Source organism: Mustela nigripes, chromosome 2 (genome assembly GCF_022355385.1).
Source record: "Mustela nigripes isolate SB6536 chromosome 2, MUSNIG.SB6536, whole genome shotgun sequence".
Lineage (NCBI taxonomy): Eukaryota > Metazoa > Chordata > Mammalia > Carnivora > Mustelidae > Mustela > Mustela nigripes.
In genome coordinates this window covers 193174366-193199060 of record NC_081558.1, presented here as the reverse complement: position 1 = coordinate 193199060, position 24695 = coordinate 193174366, and the positions used below count along the sequence as shown (strand labels likewise).

Genomic DNA, 24695 nt, shown 5'->3' with positions numbered 1-24695 from the left:
AGCTGACTCTACCAGGCTATAATACCATATTTTTTTTTTCAAAAGTAATTATAAAGTACAGCAAAGTGCTCATTTTTACAGTGACCAAAGTGGTACTTTTTAACTTCAATCTCTGCTATAGTGAAGTTTGAAACCTTAAAGATGGCTGTTCAAGTTTGTTAGTGACTTGAAGATTTGATTTTTCTGCCCATTGAATTTAGGTTAGAGATTTTCCTCTGTTCAAGTTTCACGATTCAGCAGAAGCTAGAGATTATTAATATTCCAAGGCTTTGTCTGTGCAGGCAAATATTTTTCTTTGGGGGCTGAAGAATTCAGAGCCAATGTGGATATGACAGAACTCACAGGGAGTCAGCGCTTGCCTTCTGCTAGAGGCAATAGGCACCTCACTGAGGAGGAAGTTGTCAAGGGCCCTCTTGTTAATAAAGCAGTCTTCGCCTCCATGAATACTCTTGGCCATCATTTGAACATTACCTTAATGGAGGAAAAATTAGTGCTTACTAAATTGTACTCTTTTCATAGGCCTTTCTTACCCATATTTTTCATCTAACAGTTTAAAAATGTTAAAATAATCAGTTGCCTAGGAGACTTGCTACTTCTGATTACAAAATGCAAAAGAATACTAAATAAAAAATAAGGAAATAGTGTTTAAGTGTGAAATTAGGGGTACTCACAAAAACTTACCTTTTTATTATGTCAGAAACAAAATGATGATCAGACTAGTAAACTTGAGAGGACTTGTGAAAGTCTTTGGGTGGAAATTCACAACATGAAATTATTGGAAAAAAGGCAAAGTAAAAGCTAGAGCTAAAAATAGGCAGTAAAACAAGAGGGCAGGACAGGAGGAGCTGCTCAAAAAGCTTTTGCCTGGGATTGCAGAGCACAGTGTGAGGGCAACCAGTGGGCCTGCGGTCTGTCTCCAAACACTTTCTCAGTCAGATACATTGCTGAACATAATTTTGGAATGTTAGAGCAAGTCAGTTCAGGTAAGTGATAGTTATAACATATTTTTCAGAAGTGGCAATGAAAAAATATACTGAACCACCTTGCCTCTGAAGTGCCTAATTTTATCAGAAAGTAAACGTGTCAGTGGCTATCTTAAGCTACATAAAATTTGGTCAAATTAAGCCCAATAACACAATCATTTATTTGAAACCTGCTTCCTAAAAAAAAAAAAAATTCAAAATTCAGGGTATTATTAATTTTCTAAAGTTCTCTCAGAAGTAAAGGCTAATTCTATATGTAGAGTTTTACCCAAATGTCCATTGACATTATCATTATTTACATAGAAGGTTTTAATCTGAAATCACCTTGGCACCCTCAAAATATCTAAACTATGAACTTCTGCAGTGGAATTATATACTTGCAAGTTGTGGCTTCAAAGTACTGATAAACCAAAGAAAAAGGTCACCTATCAGAACAAGTCAGAATGATGAATCATTCTCACTAATGAAAGATCAAATAACCATTACCCTCTCAGCAAACTGGAAATAAATGATCTTGAGCTTGAGAAGGGGGGAAAAAATGGATCCTGGAGTATACAAAATCCTGGAGTATACAAAAATCAGATGCCTTATCCTCCAATTGCCTTATCCTCCAGTAGCTCAGTCCTAAAACTAAAAAGTCAGACAAACCCATGCAATTCAGAAGCCAGAGAAGGCTTGCTCCACATTCACATATGGGATCTATAGGAAGGTGTAGCCAAATAGGTAGAGCACAGATTCACCGTTGTGTGTCCTTGGGATTGCCTCTGCCATGATCATAGAGGTATCAGTAACCTGAATCTTGGAACAGTGTCTCATTTCGGCCCCTTGTGGAATGGTGTTTGTGACAATAGTCTCAAAAGCAGCATTATATATGCTGGAAATAGCTGGCCTAGAGAAGATCCCATGGGTAAGAATAGCATAAACTTGGGTGGCTACCGAGAGTCGCTTGTCAGCAGCATGGCAGATGGTGCTACACGTGTCAGCCATGTCCTCCACAAGGGCAGCTATGCGGTCCTTCATGTGGCCCACCAGAACCATCTGGTCCACTTCATTTGCCTTCTAACTCTCTTTGTGAATCAAGGCAAATTCCACATTCACCCACATTCACTGCAATTGATGTGACCCTTTTAGCTCCCCTGACAATAATACAGTATCTCTTCTCTGCAATATTCTCCTGAATCCACTGCAGGACTGCAGGCTCCGTGGGCAGATTATCCACTGGAATCTCAAAGAATCCCTGGATCTGAGAGGCATGCAGGTCCATGGTGATAATGTGATCTGCCCCAGCAAAGCATAGTGACCACGAATTTCACAGAAATCAGAGGGTGACTCTTACCCTTTTTATCTTGTCAAGAGTATGGAACACGGAATCACAGCAGTCACCCTGGATGATGATGCAGTCTTGCAGGCGTTGATCGGGACGAGGAGTTCCATCATGTCGATTTCTCCACAGCCATTCTGGGTGTTCTAGACATCTTTGCCCTTCCCGCTTCTACTGATCTCACCGTTGGTCTCCTGGTTGCCGAACTTCTTGGTGACGACTTAGCCCAGCTCCAGGCCCAGACAGTCGGCCACGTGCTGAGACAGCTGCTGGTGCAAGCTGCCTGCTGAAGAGCACAATATCAGGCATGGCAGAGGTGGCACCAAAGGCTGCCATGTGAGTGGGAAACCCTGTCTGGGTTTGATGTCACGGTGCTTCTGGCATTAGAGAATCATTTGTGAATTATTTAGTTAACTTTAATTTTTTGGAAGCATTTTTGCAGAATTGGTATTATTTATTTCTTGAATTTTGAGAGAAATGGTCTGTCAAGCTATTTGTATCTGGATTTTTTGTGTATGGGGAAAAGTTAACTACAATTAAATATTTTTCATAGATAAAATTTTTATTTTTTGTGTAGGTGTTAGTAGTTGTATCTTTCAAGGAATTTGCCCATTTCATCTAAGTTGTTGAATTTATTGTCTTAAATGTGTTCACAATGTTCCCTTCATATCTTTTAATATTCATAGAATCTCTAGTTCTTTTTTTTTTTTAAAGATTTTATTTATTTATTTGACAGAGAGAAATTACAAGTACACTGAGAGGCAGGCAGAGAGAGAGAGAAGGAAGCAGGCTCCCTGCTGAGCAGAGAGCCCGATGCGGGACTCGATCCCAGGACCCTGAGATCATGACCTGAGCCAAAGGCAGTGGCTGAGCCACTGAGCCACCCAGGCGCCCCTAGAATCTCTAGTTCTATTACTGTTCTCATTACTGAGTTTGGTAATTAGTGTCACCTCTCTTTTATTTTATTTCTTTCCTAGTAGTCTGACTACAATGTATGTCAATTTTATTGATGTTATTAAAGAACCACTTTTTGGTTTTATTGTTTTTTTAAAATTTTCTGATTTCTAGATAATTTATGCTTTGATATTTTATTTCTTCTTTCTACTTTGAAAGCTGATGTCATTGACTTGAGTTGATTCTTATTTTCCAGTGTACATATTAAGTGCTTTAAATTTCTACCTAGTAGTTTTTTCAGTGGCATTCATTTTGATATGTTACCTTGATCTACAGCTTAAAAAAATTAATGTCATTCCAAAGTGTTATACACTGGATGACTTTAAACAATAGAAATTTCATTCTCTCTCAGTTTTGGAGGCCAGAAGCCCTGAATCAAGGTTTCAGCAGGGCCATGCTTCCTCTGGGACTCTTGGTATGATCTTCCTTGACCCTTCCTGGCTTTTCATTATAGCAGTCATCCTTGGTGTACCTTGGCTTGTATGCATTTTACTGATCTCTACGTCTGTCATCATCTCATGTTCTTACTGTGTGTGTCTCTTCCCTTCTTGTAAGAGTACCAGTCATGTTAGATTAGATTAGGGCTCACTTTATCCAGTATTACCACATCTTGAATTAACTAATTATACCTGTAATGACTTTCTTTTCAAGTAAGTTCATGTACATTCTGAGATTCTCAGGGTTTAGAACTTGAACATAATTTTGGAGGGGGGAGTACAATGTAACCCATAATAATTGTGTTTGTATTTTTATTCTGTTCAAAATACATTCTAGTTTTCTTTCTACCCTTTTTTTAGAGCCATGAATTATTTAGAAGTGTTGAAGTTTTTAAATATTAAAGAGTTTTTCAATGTAAACTTTTTATTTTTGTATGTTGATGATAAATTCTTGTTGCTTTTATAGGTCTGAGAAAATATGTTGACTTCATTTTTCAAAGATTTTTTTCTTTAGGCATAAAATTCTACAGTTTAAAAAATTAATTATTTGAAAGGAGAAAGAGACACAAGCAAGGGTGGGGAGAGGCAGAGGGAGAAGCAGACTCCCTGCTGAACAGGGGACTCAATCTCAGGACCCTGGGATCATGACCTGAGCTGATGCAGATGCTTAACAGATTGAGCCACCCAGGAGCCTCTATGGTATTTTTTTTCCTTTGACATCTTTTTTTCCCCTCTTAGTACTTTAAATATATTTGCCCCATTGTGTTGCTTCTTGCATTGCATCCACCTAGAAATCTGCTGTCATTTTCAGATCTTTTTGTCTGAATATTACATGTTTAATTTTAGGGGGCTGCTTTTAAGTCTTTGTCTTTATCACTGATTTTAAACAATTTTATTATGATATACCTTGGTGTGGTTTTCTTTGTTTCTTTTTTTCTTTTTTTCTTTCTTTCTTTCTTTCTTCTCCTTTTTTAAAGATTTTTATTTATTTATTTTGAGAGAGAGAGAGAGACAGAGTGAGAGAGAGCATGAGAGGGGAGGTCAGAGGGAGAAGCAGACTCCCCATGGAGCTGGGAGCCCGATGTGGGACTCCGTCCCAGGACTCTGGGACCATGACCTGAGCTGAAGGCAGTTGCTTAACCAACTGAGCCACCCAGGCACCCTCTCTTTCTTTCTTTCTTTTAAAGATTTTATTTATTTATCTGAGAGAGAGCGTGTATACAAGTGTGCTGGGGGGAGGGGCAACAGGAGAGGGAGAAACAGATTCCCTGCTCAGCCCTGGGCCCTACTTGGGCTCCATCTCAGGATCCTGAGACGCTGACCTGAGCTGAGGCAGACCACTTAACCTACTGAGCCACAAGGACGTCCCTCTTTGTTTCCTGTTCACTGAGTTCTTTGGACTGGAGATTTATAGTTCTCATCATATTTGGAACATTTTAGAGGTTATGTCTTCAAATATTTTTTGCTTTCCCTCCTGGTTCTTTTCTCCATACAAGACTCTAAGTACATATATTTTGGGTTGCTTCAAGTTGTTTCACAGTTCACAGTGATGCTATATATATGTATTTTTTTTTTGGAGGGAGGGAGGTTATTTTGTTTTTCTATCTATGTTTTATTTTGGATAGTTTCTGTTATTTTCTCTACTCTTTTTCTCCTTCAGTGTCTAATTACCATTAATCTGATTCAGAGATTTTTTCACCTTGGACAATGTAGTTTTTATTTTTGAAGTTTGATTTGGGCTAAAAAAAAAATCTTGGAATATATCTATAGTAACATTTCTAATGTACTTGTCTGCTAATTCTAACACCTGTAGCAGCTCTGGTTTAATTTATATTGATTGATTTGTTTTCTCATTTTGAGTCATATTTTCCTATTTTTTGAATGTGTGATATATATTTTTCCAGTTTTATAAAGATATTATTAACTTATGCTATAATATTTAAGATATACAATGTAATTTGATATAGGTATATACTGTAAAGTGATTACTATAATCAAACTAATTAACATATCCATCACCTCACACAGTTACTTCCCTTTTTTAGATAAGAAATCTTAACAAATTTCAAATATACATTATCATATAACTATAGTCTCCACGCTGTACATTGGATTTCCAGAACTTATTTGTCTTATAGCTAAGAGTTTGTACACTTCGACCAACATCTCTCCATCTCCCCCACATCCCTAACCCTTGATAACTACCATTTTACTCTCTGCTTCTATGAGTTTGATTATTTTTGATTTCACATATAAGTGAGATCATGCACTATTTGTCTTTCTCTCTCTGGCTTATTTCACTTAGCATAATATCCTTAAGTTTTATCCATTTGTCACAAATGTCAGGATTTTCTTCTATTTTTAAGGCAGACTATTAAGCACTGTGTAAACATATCACATTTTCTTTAGCCAGTCATCCATTGATGGCTACATAGGTTGCTTCCATAGGTCTACTGTGAGTAATGCTTTAAGGAACACGGTAGTGTAGATATCTTGAGATAATGATTTTATTTCCTTTGATTACACTCAAAGAAATAGGAGTGATGGATCATATAGTAGTTCATTTTTTTATTTTTCTGAGGAAACATTCATACTGTTTTCCATAAAGGCTATACCAATTTTTATAACCATCAGTAGTGTACAAGAGTTCCCTTTCACCACATCCTTACCAACACTTGTTATCTTTTATTATTTTGATAGAAGTCATACTACTGGGTATGAGGTGATACCTCATTATGGTTTTGATTTGCATTTTCCTGATATTAAGTCTTCTTATCACACATATACACACACAAATAAGTAGGGTGGGGAGAAACTTTTGGAGGTGATATGCTTATGAGATTAACTAAGGTGATGTCTTCAAGGTTATTTATGCTTGTTTTCAAAATCATAAAGTAGTATTCACTAAATATGTGCAGCTCTTTGTATGCCAGTCATTGCTCAATAAAGTGTTTTTAAAAAAATATTAAAAATATTTACTGTAGTTTTAGTAGGGCTTCAGAAAATATTGTAATTAGATACATGTGCTCTATCTACCATATTGAAACAGAGTCAGTGTTAGTCACTGTTAACTATTAGCATTCTTCTAAATATTTTCAGGATAAAGCAGTATCTTCAAATGTACACTTGTAAAACTTAAAATTCAAAGTTAGCTCTTTGTTCCTTTCTCAATTGGAAATAAAGAAAAGTTGGGGTGCCTGGGTGGCTCAGTCTGTTAAGCATCTGCCTTTGGCTTAGGTTATTATCCTGAGGTCCTGGGATTAAGTCCTGCAACAGGCTCTCTGCCCAGTGGGGAGCCTGCTTTTTTCTCTCCTCTTACTCCTCCCGCCCTGCTCATGCTCTAGGTCAAATAAATAAATACAGTACTTTAAAAAAAGAAAACAAAGAAAAGTCATCATCATTGAAAATAGGTTTCTCACTTTCTGGAGAAATCTAATTCTCACATTCTTATGGAACGAAGGCACATTCAAAGAGGATTGATTATTTGGGGGATTTCTTGTGCATTATCATTTTGAAGATAGTTTGGGTTATGGATTTCTTCTATAAGTTATTTGAGAACTCAAAAAATAAAAGAAAAATGTTGAAAATAAATAATGTAGTTCTTTAAACATTAATCTGTAATACCTGGACTTACTCCTTTGTAGACTCAAATTCCTGCTCAATCAGCTTAGCCCTATTTCATTCCAGGGTAGATACACTGAATACTAGGAAGTTGATCTCTGCCAATGACCTTTCTAGTGTGAGTTTGCAATACTCCCTTCTTTAGTACATCAGTTTCCATGGAATTTTTCTCTTAAAAGCAAGGCTTATCTGTTTGTGCTAACCTGGATAAAATGTTCTCATCATTATTTTGTAGGGTTGTTTACATTTTCCAGTACCAGTCTGATCAAGTTTACAAAGTTTTGACATTCTTTTTAGAGAAATTCCTTAATAAAGGAAACCAGTGTTGTATTACAAACTCTACATTTTATTAAATATCTCCTTTCTTCTGATTCAGCTGCAATCAAACAAAATAAGATTGCTCTTAAGAGTTGGAGAGATTAGAATGGTGGGAATTTGTAACTCTTAAAAGTTCTATTAGTTGGGCGCCTGGGTGGCTCAGTCATTAAGCATCTGCCTTCGGCTCAGGTCATGATCCCAGGGTCCTGGAGTCTAGCCCTACATAAGGCTCCCTGCTTGAAGGGGAGCCTGCTTCTCTCTCTCCCACTCCCCCTGCTTGTGTTCTCTCTCTCTCTCTCTCTCTCTGTGTGTAAAAAAATAATTAAAATCTTAAAAAAAAAATGTACCAATTGTAGTTGAGTTTTAATTGATCTTATAGGAAGGTGCTCAAACTTTTCCTTTGATGCAAAGTTTCATTTGGAAAGTCAAGACATGCACCAGTGAGCCAAGATGAATTTGTCACATTGTTATCTGGCAACAGTTTGGCTATTTTTGTTGAAATAATGTTGTTCTTGTTGTTGTTTTTTAACCTATATGGATAGTTTTACTGTGTGTTTCCAAGTACCAAAAAGATAGGCACTTTCAAAGTCCATAATAATATATGCTCACTGTACAGGTAATTTTTTTCCTTCTAATCTTTACCTTAATTTAGCAGACTAAAACCTCATTTGTTAAGTCATTACTGAGAGAAATAACTTCTCCGTTCTTTGTAAGCCTGCTGTAGGGAAAAAGACTTTTTATTTCTTCCTTTAATTAAAATATACAACGGACTTTTCAAAACAAATAAGAATCTAATATAATTTTCTAATCAAAAGGAGGAGCTGCAGGGGAGATTTTACATACAGTTTCTAATACTGTACTCAAAAATAAAAAGCAAATACTATCTTCTTTGGGCACTTATTCCATGAGGCTTTGTGACTGTAAAAGAGTAAATAATCAGAACAAATTAAAAAATAAATGTGGGGTGGAGTTGTTTTTTGAAGCACGGCCATGAGTTTCCTGGCTCAACTGGTGGGAGATGTCAAACAATAAACTGAAATAAATGAACACAAAAACCAAATAAGAACCATAACTTACGCAAGGATGTGTTTTAAGTTTGGGAGAAATAGCTGTTGCTTTGGCTGACGAGGCCCCATTCTGTTTAGCTTCTTAAATGAGAGCTAGTATATTGACATGCACTTCGATGTACATACAGAGTTTTTTCGAAGTGACTCTTCCTAATATTGGAAATTCTTGGCTACTTTCCAGTCTAAGGAGAGGTTAGCCAAAGACGAAGGCTTTATTAAGACCACCCGAAGTATCAGATCCCACCCCTCCTCTGAATCTGTGCCACTGTAATACGAAGGAGAAATCTTCAAGGGGTGGAGGGTGAAGTGGAGGGCAGATGCAGAGGCAGGGAAAAGGGAGGCAAAAGAAAATGCAGTTTTTCATCAAATAAAATTAAATTCCTTCCTCCTTCTTTCTAAATAGGTGGAGACACAAAGCCATTAAATCAATTCCTTATTAGGACCGATATTTTTTGTTGTTGTGCGTAGCCGGAAGAACACATTGTGATTTTCTGTAATGCTCAGATGTTGCCAACTGCATTGAGTATTTTTGGTATTGCTCAGATTTTGTTTTAAGGCATATACAATATTTTTAGAATGTCCTAGAAGATTAGTTCTATTAGCTCTAAATTTATGCTACAATAGTTTGCATGGCAGGCAACTATAGAAATTCATTGCATGACATCTTGAAGTTTTATGGAAAATCCTCGCTCATTTTAATGAATCTTTTTGTTTAGAGATTTTTGGGTCAAGACACTGGATCCAACGGAGATCCAGCTGAAGCAAATTGCTTTTGAAAGATTCCCACAAATGTTTGTTAGAATCAGGCAAGTGGTTATATACTTATCAGCAAAACACTAACTGTCCTTCCCAAAGTTGTATCAGTTCCTTTCCTGAATGTCTCTTCAAAAAAATTTTTTTAAAGTTAAATGTGAGCAGCACACTGAACAGAAAATGGTAAGTAGTTTCATGTGCTGTGCAGGAACTCAATTATTTTTTTTAACTAGCCATGAAATGGATGTGAAATGGAGAAATGCATCAGAAAACGTTCCAGGAGATCAAGGCAGATACAATTTAGGAGAAAGAGATTAAAGGAAGCAGTTAGCAGGGCACCTGGGTGGCTCAGTCTGTTAAGAAGCTACCTTTGGCTCAGGTCATGATCCTAGAGTCCTGGGATCAGGTGCTGCATTAGGCCCCCTGCTCAGTGGAGTCTGCTTTTCTCGCTGCCTTTCCCCCTGGCTTGTGCTCTCTCTCTCTCTCTCTCTCTCTCACTCTCTATCAAATAAATAAAATCTTTTAAAAAGGAAGCAGTTAAGTAAGAGACAATGTGAAGACAGTATGATGAGGCATCCAAAAGAAAAGAACAGTGAAGGGAGTACGGGCATGAAGGGTGAGGATTTGGACGAGAGAGCTGGATAACTGTGCTCTGGGAGACTTGTGAGATCCACTGTTAGTCGAAGAGGGACAGGTAGAAGTTGCAAGACTAATGACAAGAAGAAAGATTGAACAAAATGATTGTGTGGCACATGGTTCTCTTATAACTCTCCGTGTGTGCTCCTAGGCTTTTACCCTGCAACATGCAGTGCAGAGAACTGGCTTATTCACTCCTGTGACTGTTGCTCATTTCATATAAACATTCCCCTAGTGGTTTAAACATTTCTGGAAGCAATTAGATTTCTTAGAAGTAACTCTGTGCTTTCCAGTTAAGATGCTATGAAAAAATGTTGCCAGTCTTAAAAGTCAGACATTTTTTTATTACTGAGAGGATCCTTAAAATTCTCTTGAAGAAATTAGTGTCCATGGACCCAGGATCTTAGAAACTTCTGCATATATACGTCTAAATATCTAGCTATCTAAATAAATAAATACAGAAGTTTTTAGATGCTTCTATTCTGTTATGAATATATACCTACAAAGACTGGCCTGTAGTGCTGTTCATAAATTCATAATTCAACGTTCTGGACTTGGGAAGAAAATCAAGAAAAGTTTTATTCTTTTTTTTTTTTTCAAGCAAAGTTGGTTTGAGTCAGAAATACAAACAACAAACACTTCCAATCTCCATTTCTCAAAATGAAAAGAAAAAAAAATCCACTGCTTCAAAGATCTATTACTTTAAATTGTACATCTTACAACTACACAGTAAGTTCAAAATTTTAATCCTCAGTTCATTGACAATGCAAATTATTTGCCAGAATTTGGAAGTCAAACAGGGTGAGAGGGGAGAGCCTTTACATATTCCAGGTTTAATATCTAAGCACCAGATGGAAACAATTCTACAATGAAAGAAAGAAATCTGTTAGGATATTTTGGAGATCTGTTCAGTTCAGCAGCACGTCACTGGTTGTGAAGGCCAATTTCTCAGAGGACTTATTTGAATTGCAGATACTGAAGTAGTGTACTAATTTAACCCAGAAAATGCTGAAATTTGGATTTATTTAAATTTTAATAGTTCTTAGGTCGGTAAAGTACCCATTTTTCTTTCAATAATGACTCTTGTATACGTGAGACAAAGAATTTTGAGGCAGATAAGCAGGAAGAGAAGGAATGGTTTTTATTGACATTGTAATACAGTTGAAATAATAAAAATTTTCCTGTTAATATTTACAACTATGACCATTTTAAGGGGATTATAAAATCATCTGTATTTATTTTATGCTACGAAAATCTCTATCCAGAACAGTTTATGGGATTTATTATTGAAGGACTTGAAACAGTTAACAACAATTAAAAATAGCCTATGGATCTTTCAAAGGGTGATTTTTAAATGAATCTGAGCAGAAACAAAGGGCAAAAAAAAAATCTGCTTGGTAAATAATGGATGGCTGAGCTTTGACAGTGAAAGACTGGGGAACTAGTGGGATATTAAGCAATAAATCTCTGAGGGGGCCTTTTTCATATTCATACCTGTGTTTTCTGGCAAAATAAGTGTCAAAATTTGCAGCCATATGACAGCAAAATTATGCATTACATGGTGAATTATAGATTTTGGATGAAATCCAACTCAAATACTTTCATAAGAACTTGACATGATAAACAAAACACATTGCTTTTCCAAACTGCAGCTTGTTTAAAATTAAAAAAAAAAAACAACAAAATATTACTGTTACAATAGATGATCAGAATGTCAATGCTTTTTACCTCCATTCCTAGATTTTGTTTTACGAAAAATCCTGAGAGGACTGTATTTATATACAATGTTCTAAGACCTTAAATGATTAAATTAATGAAAAGCAGGCAGTGAGTGAAAAACTTGTTCATATACTTTGGGTGGGGAGAATAGGGAGATTCTGAGGGGAGCAAAGGGAATAGAATATTCACTCTGATTTGGTCCTACTCTCTGTGCTATATATTTGGACTTTTTTGAACATAGAGATGGAAATAAGGCAAGGGGAAATGGAAAGGAGTTTAAAAACAGCAAAGAGGGGGCACCTGGGTGACTCAGAGGGCTAAAGCCTCTGCCTTCAGCTTGGGTCATGATCCCAGGGTCCTGGGATCCAGCCCAGCATCGGGCTTTCTGCTCAGCGGGGAGACTGCTTCCCCCTCTCTCTGTCTCTGCCTGCCTCTCTGCCCATTTGTGATCTGTCAAATAAATAAAAAATCTTTAAAAAAATATAAACAAACAATCAAACAAACAAACACCCAGCAAAGAGGAACCGAAGAGAAATGTATGAGGGAATAATGGTGAAGAAACTCTTATTCTCTTGATTCATCTACAACATTGAGTTCTTGGTTTCCAGGTAGGGGACATTACTCAGTGTTCATCTTCCAGTGTATCATGTCTTTGAGACAGTTAACCTACCTTCATAGTATCACATTTAGAGAATGGTCTGAGACTAATGGAAAACATGCTTTGTGGTGGTGTGGTTATATTGGAGCAATTTAGAGGGTCAAGAGGAGTGATTAAAACTTTCTCATCTGGACTGTACTTACGGTTTGCATACTTTGTGTTTTTAAAAAGGGACAAATTTCTTAATCAATTTGCAGTTTCTCTGAAGACATGGAAACTAAAACTGCAAGAGGACAACTGGTCCACGAATCAAGAAACATGCATTCAGGTCCCACATCTGCAGTGAACTGTGTGAGCTAATCATATCTGTTTTCTTCTTAGCACTGTACTTTTCTAGCCCGTAAAATAGGGAGGTTGGTGTGGATAATTTCTAAAGTCTCTTCAGACTCTGAAAATCGTTGTTTCTATGTTTGCTTTATCCTAAGAACTGAAACATCTGTGCTGTCTGAGTATACAGAATATTAATAAATATGTAATAAATATCTGGCAGAGGCCTGCGAATATTTGAATGCCCTTCCCCTCTTAACAGCTTTTCATATATCTGTTCTCCATTCTGTAGAATTGTAGAAATCTGTGCCTTACAGATTTTACATTTGGAAATCATTAATTGGACAACTCGGTTTATACTACTTGACCTGTTGATTGACTTGATTATTGAACAATCAGTTTTTCTGGAATCATGGAGATATTTTTATAAGGAACTGTGTAAGTGTTTGATGGCTAGGGAATTTTGTTTGCAAAGGCTGATAACATGCAGAGTGTTGAAAACTACGGTATGGGTGATTAAGGTAGGGTTAGTGGAGTTAGATCAATAGTGGCCAGTCTTACATATTGGAGGGAATTTTTTTCCCAGGGAAAAAATTCTCTTCTTTTACACCAAGAACTACTCAACAGTGTGTTCTGGAGGCATGATCCTCATACTGTGAGTTCAGAGTTAGCCCTTAATTCTGATTTTATGTTAAAGTCACTGGGATCTGTTCTTCCTAGTACCCACTTTGTTCTGAATCAGTAGGGTATAAACTTACACGATGGAGTACATCTTATTGATGATCTTTTCCAATTTACTACTTAGAGATGACTACAGCATAGTAAAGTGGTTATTAGAGAGGGCTTAGAATAAAAATATTATATTTCCCAGCTTCTTTGCCTTTTGGCTGATGACTTTGGGCATTCCCCCCCCCCAGCTTTTATTTATTAAAAACTTTAAAAATAATACTTTGTTAAGGCAGAATTCACATGTAAAACCCATGCTTTAAAGTGTATATTCTCAGAGCTGGGCAAGCATCATTACCATTTAATTTCATCATAGCAAAGAGAAAGCCCATGCCTACTGGCAGTTCTCTCCATTTTCCCTTACCCTGTAGACTTTCTTTCATGTAGCATCAAGTTTTCAAGGTCATCCATGTTGTAGCATGTGTCAGTATTTCACTCCTTTTTCTTACTGAATAATATTCCATTATGTGAACATGGCCCATTTTATCCATTCATCAGCTGATGGGCATTTTGGACTGTTTCAGCTTCCTGGTTATCCTGAGTAGCTACTGTAACATTCCTGTGCATTCCTGTAATGCTGTTATGACAATCCTGTTCAAGTTTTTGTGTGAACATGTTTTCAGTTGAGTTGGTGATATGTTTAGGAGTGTAATTGCTGGAACAAATGATAATTTTGTATTTAGTTTTGAGGAATTTCTTAACCATTTTCCAAAGTGACTGTGTAGTTTTAAATTTCTACCAGTGTTGTCTATTCCACAGCCTCACTAACACTTACATTTTTTTTTCCCTAAAGATTTTAGTTATTTATTTGACAGAGAGACAAAGCGAAAGAGGGAACACAAGCAGAGCGGGTGGGAGAGGGAGAAGCAGGCTTCCTGCTGAGCAGGGAGCCCAAGATGCAGGGCTCAATCCCAGGTCCCTGGGACCCTGACCTGAGCCAAAGGCAGACACTTAGCTACTGAGCTACCCAGGTGCCCCACACTTACTTGTTGTTGTCTGTCTTTTTTATTATAGCCATCCTTCTGTGTGTGTGAACTAATAACTTTGTTGTGGTTTTGATTTGCATTTCTCTAATGAGTAATGATGTTATATACCTTTTCCTATACTTATTTAGCTATTTGTATAAATTCAGAAATATCTTCAAAATATTTTATTTTTAAATTGGGTTAATTATATTTTTGTTATTGACTTATAAGGATTTTTTAAAATATTCTGAGTACAAGTTCCTATGACGTGCATGATTTGCAATTATTTCTCTCATTCAGTGTTTTTTTTTTTTTTTCTTGGACTTTGAAGCACAAAACATTTTCATTTTGATTAAGTATAATTTATCTATTTTTTTGTTGCTTGTGCTTTTGATGTCACATCTAGAAAATCATTGTCTAACCTAAGGTCACTAAGTTTTACTTCTACATTTATTTCTAAGAGTCTTATTGTTTTAGATTTTACATTTAATTCTGTGATCCATTTTGAGTTAATGTTTATATATATATATGAGATAGGGTCCAACTGCATCATTATGCATGTAGATATCAGTTGGCTTAGAATTCTTTTTAGAAAGACTATTTTTGGGGCACCTGGGTGGCTTAATCCATTGGGCATTCCACTCTTGATTTTGGCTTGGGTGGTGATCTCTGGGTCATGGGATCTAGCCCTGTGTCTGGCTCTGTCCTCACAGAATCTCCTTGTCCCTCTCCTCCATTCCTTCCCCTGATCATGCTCTCTCTGTGTCTCTCAAATAAATAAATAAATAAAATCTTTTTTAAAAAGACACTTTTTTAATTTTTTTTTTGTCAATTGAAATGCTTTGACACCCTTGTGAAAGTCAACTGACTGTAAATGGAAGGTGTAAGTTTGGATTTACAATTTCATTCAATTGATCTGTATGTCTGTTCTAATGCTATACCACACTGATTAATTACTGAAACTTTGTAGTCAACTTTGTATTATTTATTTATTTATTTATTTAAAAATTTCTTTTCAGTGTACCAGAATTCATTGTTTATGCACCACACCGAGTGCTCCATGAAATACGTGCCCTCCATAGTACCAACCATCAGCCTCACCCAACTTCTCACCCCTGCCCCTTCAAAACCCTCAGGTTGTTTTTCAGAGTCCAAAGTCTCTCATGGTTCATCTCCCCTTCCAATTTCCCTCAACTCCTTTCTCCTCTCCATCTCCCCATGTCCTCTGTTATTTCTTATGCTCCACAAATAAGTGAAACCATATGATAATTGACTCTCTCTGCTTGACTGATTTCACTCAGCATAATCTCTTCCAGTCCCATCCATGTTGCTACAAAGTTGGGTATTCATCCTTTCTGATGGAGGCATAATACTCCATAGTGTATATGGACCACATCTTCCTTATCCATTCATCCATTGAAGGGCGTCTTGGTTCTTTCCACAGTTTGGCAACCATGGCCATTGCTGCTATGAACATTGGGGTACAGATGGCCCTTGCTTTTCACTACATCTGTATCTTTGGGGTAAATACACAGTAGTGCAATTGCAGGGTCATAGGGTAGCTCTGTTTTTAACTTCTTAAGGAATCTCCACACTGTTTTCCAAAGTGGCTGCACCAACTTGCATTCCCACCAACAGTGTAAGAAGGTTTCCCTTTCTCCACATCCTCTCCAACACATGTTGTTTCCTGTGTTGTTAATTTTGGCCATTCTAGCTGGTATAAGGTGGTATCTCAATGTGGTTTTGATTTGAATCTCCCTGATGGCTAGTGATGATGAACATATGGTCAACTAATCTTCAACAAAGCAGGAAAAAATATACAGTGGAAAAAAGACAATCTCTTCAATAAATGGTGCTGGGAAAATTGGACAGCTATATGTAGGAGAATGAAACTTGACCATTCTCTTACACCATACACAAAGATCAACTCGAAATGAATAAAAGACCTCACCATGAGACAGGAATCCATCAGAATCATAGAGGAGAACACAGGCAATAACCTCTTTGATATCAGCCACAGCAACTTCTTTCAAGATATGTCTCCAAAGGCAAAGGAAACAAAAGCAAAAATGAACTTTTGGGACTTCATCAAGATCAAAAGCTTCTGCACAGCAAAGGAAACAGTCAACAAAACAAAGAGGCAACCCACGGAATGGAGAAAATATTTGCAAATGACAGTAAAGACAAAAGGCTGATATCCAGGATCTATAAAGAACTTCTCAAACTCAACACACACAAAACAGACAATCATGTCAAAAAATGGGCAGAAGACATTAACAGACACTTCTCCAATAAAGACATACAAATGGCTATCAGACACATGAAAAAATGTTAATCAACTTTTGTTTTTTGTTTTGTAGTAAACTTGAAATTATAAGTGTGAGTCTTCCACCTTTATCTTTCCTTTTAGAGATTGCTTTGGCTATTCTGAGTCCCTTGAACCCATTAAAATATGAATTTTAAAATCATCTTGCCAATTTTTGCAAAAAGGGCAGCTGATATTGAGGTAAGGATTGTACTGAATCTAGATTAATTTGGGAAGTATTACTATATTAATAATAAGTCTTTCAATCTATGAACAACATATGTTGTCTTTCCATTTATTTTTTCTTTAATTTTTTCAATAATGTTTTCTAGTTTTCAGTGTGTAAGTCTTATACATTCTTGTTAAATCTATTCCTAAGTATTTTATTTTTTGTTGCTGTCGTAATAGAGTTGTTTGCTTAACTTTTTTTCAGATTGTGCATTGCTACTGTATAGGAATATAACTGATTTTGTATATTGAACTTGTATTCTATAACCTTGCTATACTATTTTTTGTGTGTGTGGATTTTTTTTTAGGATTTTCTAAATATAAAATTGTTATCTGTGAATGGAGATCATTTAATTTCTTTCATTTTAATCTGAATGCCTTTTATTTCTTTTTCTTGCCTAATTACTGTAGCTAGAACCTCTACCACAGTATAGAAGTGTGAATGGACATATTTATCTTGTTCCTGTTCTTAAAAGGAAAACATTTAGTCTTTCATGATTAAGTTTGATATAAACTGTTAACATTTTGTAGAGGGCCTTTATCCAGTTAAGGAACCTCCCTTCTGTTTCAAGTTTGTTATGTTTTTATCATGAAAGTGTATTGAATTGTGTTATGTAATTTTTCTTCATCTATCGAGTCGATTGCATGCTTTTTGTTCTTTATTATGTTCATGTAATATATCATATTGATTGATTTTTCATTTGTGGAACCAACTTTTTGCTTCTGTGATAAATACTATTTAATTATGGTATGTAATCTTTTTCTTCTTTTTTAAAAAAATGTTACTCGATTTGGTTTGCTGCTATTTTATTGAAGACTTTCCATTTATATTCATAAAGGTCATTGGTCTGTAGTTTTGTCACACTTTCTTTGATTTTGGTATCATGGTAATGTGGTCAAATAGCATGTATTGGGAAGTGTTTCATCACCTATTATTTGGAAGAGTTTGTGAAGGATTGATATTAATTCTCCTTTAAACAGTTTAACATGTAAAGCCAGCTGAGTGTGGACTTTTCTGTGTGGGACTATGTAAGTCTTTTTTGCTTGTTATAGATCTGTCATGGTTTTCTATTTCTTCTGGAGTCAGTTTTCATACTTTGTATCATCCCAGGAATTTGTTCATTTCCTCTAGGTTATCAGGTTTCTAAGTATACTACTTTTTGTAGCATTCCCTTTTAATCCTCTTTAAAAAAATTTCTGTAAATTTGGAAATGATGTCCCTTTTATTACATATCTCAGTAATTTTAATTTCACTTTTTATTTGGTCAGTTTAGCTAAAGGCTTGATTTTTCAAGTAAATTTGGTTTTACTGATTCTTTTCTATCGCTTTTTTTCTATTTTCTATTTCATTTATTTCTGCTTTGTCATTTCTTATTTTGTTCCTTCCACTTGCTTCGGTTTTAGTTTGCTCTCACTCTCTCTCTCTTTTTTCGGGGGAGGGTTATTTATTTATTCGACAGACAAAGATTACAAGTAGGCAGAGAGGCAGGCAGAGAGAGGAGGAAGCAGGCTCCCTGCAGAGCAGAGAACCTGATGCTGGGCTCGATCCCAAGACTCTGGATCATGACCTGACCGGAAAGCCGAGGCTTTAACCTGAGCCACCCAGGCACCCCTAGTTTGCTCTTCTTTTTTTAGCTTCTTAAGGTGGAAGCCTGTTACTATTTATTTGAAAAAAATTTTTAAAAAAATATAGGCATTTATATCTCTAACTTTCCCTTTAGGCACTTTGTTAGTGGCATCTGGAAATATTAATAATGATTTGTTTATTTTTTCATTTACTTCAAAGTATTTTCTAATTTGCCTTGTGATTTCATTTTTATCCCATTGTTTTTTTTTTAGGAGAGTGTTTAGTTCTATTTATTTGCAAGTTTCCCAAATTTCCTCCTGTTACTGATTTCTAATTTTATCTATCATAGTTGAGAAGCATACTTTGTATGATTTAAATTCTTTTAAATTTATTGAGACTTGATTATGGTCTAACATATGTTCTGTTGTGGAGAATGTTCCATGTATACTTGCGTGGAATGCATATTCTTTTTTTTTTTTTTTCTTATTAATACAGTATTTATTTGTCTTCCCTCTGTCAAACCCTGAGCCAACCACTTTCCCCAGGCTGCCTGGGGAGGTATAGGAAAAGGATTATACAGGGCAGACGAGACACGGGAGAAAGACCTATGGGAGGTGGAGACGGCTCCTTCACATGGCGAAGAGGATGAGAAAGGCCACCATCAGGCAAAAGAGCCCCATGGCCTCCGAGAGGGCAAAGCCCAGAATGGCGTAGGAGAAGAGCTGTTGCTTCAGAGAGGGATTCCTGGCATAACCAATGATGAGGCTCCCAAACACAGTCCCAATTTCAGCCCCAGAACCAGCCACCCCTACCGTGGCAGCCCCAGCCCCAATGAACTTGGCTGCTGTATCGATGTCCCTTGAAATGGCGCTGGTTTGGAAGCTTCGGCTGGGAATAAGTGAGGTCAGGGGACGTGGGGCTGCCAAGATGCTGAGGCCCTTATAAGGTGCCTCATCTGTCAGTGTCTTGGGTGGTTTTAGCACCACTGCAGACAGAGATCGGCTCAACAGCTGAGAGGTGCTCCTGACCAAGAACGGGGTGGAGACGAACTTTGCACAGGCGTACATTTTCAGGGAATGAGGGGCTGTGGCAGGAGAGCTGCTCCCAGGGCCGAGGAGACAGAGAGCGTGGAATGCATATTCTATTGTTTAGTGATATTTTGTAGATTACTCAGATCTAATTCTTTTGTAGTGTTGCTCAGATTTCTGTTTTCTTGCTAATATTCTGCCCAATTGTTCTATTCATTATTGAAAAGTGGGGTATTGGAGATGGTCTTGTTGAAGTGTCCATTTCTCCCTTTGATATTGTCATTTTTTTGCTTCATGCATTTTGGAGCTCATTTGTTAAGGGAATGTAAGTTTATAATTGTATGTTGTCCTAATGAGTTGCTTTCTTTATCATTATAATATGTCTTTCCTGGTCTTTAGTTTCATTTTTTCTCTTAAGCATTTTGTCTCTTATTAATATGGTCATTTCAGCTCTCTTATTTACTCTTTGCATGCTATATATTTTTTGATTCTTTCTTTTGATTTATTTGTGTCTTTGAATTTAAAGTATGGCTCTTGTAGAAATATATAGTTGAGTCATTTTTCTTTTTATTTTGCCAATATGTGTCTTTTGAATGGAGTATGTATTGCATTTGTATTTAATGTCATTAATGGTAAAGTTGAATTTATGTCCACCTTGTTGGTATTTGTTTTCTTTATATCTTATGTTTTATTTTATTCCTCTATTACTACATTCCTTTAAAAAAATAGACATTACCTAGTATATCATTTTGATTTCCTTATTATTTCTTTTATTATATTTTTGAGTTATCTTGTTATTAGTTGCCTCAGATATTATACTTAACAACCTCAAAAATTCTAGTCTAGATTAATACAAATTTGATTTCAGTATTATACAGAAATGTTGCACCATTGTAGTTCCTTCCATTCCTTCACTCCTTCTTTGTATTAATATTGTCAAAAACATTATAAAAATATTTTTTAAACTTGATTTCCTTACCTGGAAAAATAGATGTAACAGTAATTTTGATCTTAGGTGTTATTGTTAGTACTAAGTGACACTTCAGATGATGCTAACTAGTACAGTTCCTGGTCCATACTCAACAAAAATGTTTTCTAAATTTGGTGAGGTATGTACCACTGGTTAAAATTCTCTAAGTGAAGCGCCACTGGTTGTACACTTTTAAAAATATTCTCAGTCAATGTGTTTCCACACCCAAGAGAGAGTTTTTTTTTTTTTTCCCAGTGCCTTGTTTTCAGATTCTTATTCAGATACTTGTATTTTCTCCATGTTAATTCTTGACTAATCTCCTGGAATAATATAGAAGTTTTTCTGTCCCTGCTACCTGGCAATGCTTTGTTTGTCTTCTATAAACTGAAAGTATTCAGTTCATCAACTCTTCCACAATGGACATAGTCCTTAGACTGCTCCCTTTCCTGATTATTTTCTTCTATAGTAAAAATTGTCAGTTTCACCTATATATATGAAGCTTAAAACTAATTCTGTCATTAAATTGTTTAAACAGGTGGAAGCCTCAGAAGGTTTTTATGAGGTTTCCTGCTCCCAGTCCCACTGACAACTGTAAGACTAGATACTTGATAGAGCACATATCATTCTGTAACCCTTGAAACTCCATGTACTTGTTCTTTCTCTGTCTTCATTTTATGCTTTCAGTTAAAAAAAAAAAAAAAAGACCCAAAGACCTCAGAGATTATTGAAAATGTGTTCTGAGAACCTTGAGAGAAACTCATATACTAGACATCCATTCATTGAGGCATAAAATTTATCAGTCATTCCCCTCACAGATATAACTCATATTTATCCTATTTGAAAGTTATGACTTCTCTCTCATAATTTTTTTATACACACAATATATGTCTATAATTTTCTTTTTAGCCTTGGAAAGCTACACCAAGAAGTACCTAACACTCTCCCCTTTACAAATGGAAAAGGTATTTATATTAAGTTATATATTAGAAGTCAAAATTCATAGAACTTTACCTAGAAGTGGAATTTCACATTTTACCCCCCACTTATACTTTCTCTACCACATTCTCCATGGTTTATGGGAACCCTGGAATCCTGTAGATTCAACCAATATTGGTGAATTTCCCCACTTGGTCCCCCCACTCTCAGTGACTCCAGTGGTATCATGGCTTTATGAAAATGAAAGTAGATGGTTCTAATAATTGCACACACTCAGAAAAATAGTGAAGGAAGTCTGTATTTTATCTTTACTAGATAGTGAATATTTTCACCAGATTCTAAAATCATTGATACTAGGGACCATCTTTGAGGCTCCAGAGGTTAGACAAATGTCTGGCCTAAAAAATGTATTTAAAAAATTATTGTTGACAAAACCAAGAATGAAAGACTGTGAGTAAAAAACCTAAAATCAAAGACACAAAAACAGAATCTATTGCAATAGAATTGACTGAGAATAAGGGAAGGCATATAAGAGACAATGTTTATAAGATTAGAAGATTGCAAGATAAGCTTGTAATGATCCTTGCTTAATTAAATAGAAGCAGTATGGAATGAAGAATACAGTCTTTTTTGTTAAAAAATTTCGGCCTGGCCATTTTCTAGTCATTTGAACATGGACATAGAAACACACTCAGTAAGGAGGAACAATTATTCTGAATAAAAAGGAATAATGACCATTTTCTAGACAAGTACTGGTAGTCCTTAATTTTTAAAATTCTACATAAGAGTTACACCTTTATTTCTTAAGTGGAGTTCACTGAAGTTCTATGTCATAATATATCACTTTTTTTTTTTTTTTAAATAATGACAACGCTAGTATTTCAAGTGAATACAGAGCTTTGTGGCTAGCAGACAGAACGTAGTAACCAACATGGCATTACACAATAGACCAACCTAAAACAATTGCAAATATGTAATCTGTGAGGTAAGACTCCTAATATATTTTGTTGCAGGCATAGTTCATAGTGAGAACTAGATTCATCTCACTCTGTATTTGACAAGTGCTTTAGAGGACATTGATTTCATGACATGTACTCTATAGACAGAAATAAAACTGGGCAGAGCAGTACTGTGTACCTGGTGCTGTTTTTCATGGTTTGCTTACTTTGGGCACTATAACCTTGAATTAACTGGGTGCTTGGGTGGCTCAGTTGGTTGGGTGACTACCTTCGGCTCAGGTCACGATTCTGGAATCCCAGGATCGAGTCCTACTTTGGGCAACCAGCTCCACAGGGAGTCTGGTTCTCCCTCTGACCTTCCCTCTCATGCTCTCTCTCTCTTTCTCAAATAAATACATAAAACAGTTTAAGAAAATGAGGTATTTAACCTTAAATTAACCATTAGAAGGTAAATAGATCCCATTCAAGGCAAGTTATCTGCTAGTACTTATAGTAGCTACACGTTTCCTTAATTTGTGACTTTTTGAAGATGGCAAAAAAAAAAAAAAAAAAAAATCCTGTATTATGTGATGAAATGAAGCCTGATTGTAAACAACAACTATAATTAGCCTATCTTAGGGTTCTGATATAATTTCTTTTTTATTTTATTTAATTTTAAATTATTTTATTTTTTCAGTGTTCCAAGATTAATTGTTTATGTAACATACCCAGTGCTCCATCTGATGTAATTTCTAATTTATTTTAAGAGACATAAAAGCCATTTTCTAAAAATCTAATTCTGGTCTTGTTTGAACGCTTTTTTATTCTCTTGATTTCATTCAGCCTCTGAACTGTTTTTTTTTTTTTTTTCCCCGTACTCCCTTCTCTATTGTGATGTCACAGTTTTTTTTTACCTGGGCTCTAATTTTCAGTCTCTACAGTGGATGTACTCAAAGTGCACCCTTTATCACTTTTGTCAGTTGTTAGAGATATTCTTTCTTCTCTAAGTTTGCTAGAATTCTTGCTTCTAATGTATATATTTTCAAAGTGAATTTCTTCTCTTTGCTCACACAGCACCCTCTCTTTCTCTGCCCTGACCAATGTGGGGTTTTTAATGTGCTGTGTTCTTTGCTGTACTACACTTGGGGGAGGTGTTTTGAATATTTGATTGGGAAAATAGCTTCCTGATTGGGGTCCAAGCTGCCAAAGCCCTCACTTCTTTTCCTCAGAATTATTTCTTTTGTCAATGCCATTACACATCTTATATTCCAAATACAGCAGATGAGAGGATGCCTCTGTGAAAATTTTTTCCTAATTAGTATTGTGAAAGTTGTACTCACTATGAGTAAACCACCATAGGCTAGGTTATACTGCATTGCAAACAGATCTCAGTGGCTTAAAATAATAAATGCTGTACATCCGTTCTTTTTGCCCAAGGGCTCTGCTCATTCTAGTTACTAGAGTTACAGGCTGACAGGGGCACTGTTTCAATATATGCTTTCATGATTGCCAAGTTCAGAAGGAAATGTAGTAGATTGTATGCTGACAGTTAAAATTTCTGCTTCAAAGTATTGCTGCATACCACTTCTATTCATATTTTTCTGACCCAAACCAGTCACCTGGCCACACTTCATACAAAGGGGCAAGAAAGGTAGGGTGCACTAGGTGTTCAGAAATGGAGAGAACCAGGCCCAGTAAAAATTACAACTTTAATAGCAGATAAGAGATCTAAAGCCTAGTGAGGGTAATCAACATATTCAAGATCATCCAACTGTATTAATTATCTCAGCAACAGTGACAAGACAGGATCTCAAATGAAAATTTATCATGGTGCACAACTCAGGTACTTTTTGACTGAAATGGGTCTGATAGAGGATTAAGGCCAAATAGTCACATGCTTCATAAGTGGTGAGCTGAAGGAGAACAGCAGCAACCCAAACAAATAGTTCAAGTATGCAGTGATGTTCAGTAACATAGCCAAATAACATGCTGTAAATGTGGCTTGCTGGAAACAAGCAGCAGGTAAGCTCGTTTGTACATGGTATCCAAAGACGAGTAGATATTTCTGAGTGAAACTTTGGACTGTTGGTAGTGCAGGGAGTAGCCGAAACAGAATATGTGATACGAAAATCAGATGCACAGGGAAATACAAATCAAAAGCACAATGAGATACCACCTCACACCAGTCAGAATGGCTAAAGTTATCCAGACAGGAAATGACAGATGCTGGTGAGGATGTGGAGAAAGGGGAACCCTCCTACACTGTGCGGGGGAATGCAAGCTGGTGCAGCCACTCTG

The 24695-nt window shown here is 36.3% G+C and overlaps 1 protein-coding gene, 1 long non-coding RNA gene and 1 pseudogene across 2 annotated transcripts in view; 1 reads left to right on the top strand and 2 right to left on the bottom strand.

Moving 5' to 3' along the window:
* The window catches only part of LOC132010272 (uncharacterized), a 118038-nt gene extending 105302 nt beyond the window's left edge, over positions 1-12736 (top strand). Inside the window, exon 3 of the long non-coding RNA XR_009402209.1 lies at positions 12665-12736. This is a non-coding gene — a long non-coding RNA (uncharacterized LOC132010272). The remainder of the gene's footprint in view (positions 1-12664) is intronic.
* Positions 1683-2514, bottom strand: LOC132010270 (ribose-phosphate pyrophosphokinase 2-like; annotated as a pseudogene).
* Positions 12737-18989: 6253 nt separating the features above from the next.
* On the bottom strand, positions 18990-19652 carry LOC132010269 (ATP synthase F(0) complex subunit C2, mitochondrial-like). The gene has a single exon (XM_059388179.1). The coding sequence runs from the start codon at positions 19590-19592 to the stop codon at positions 19155-19157; it is 438 nt and encodes a 145-aa protein (XP_059244162.1). The 5' UTR covers positions 19593-19652; the 3' UTR covers positions 18990-19154.
* Positions 19653-24695: the final 5043 nt, after the last annotated feature.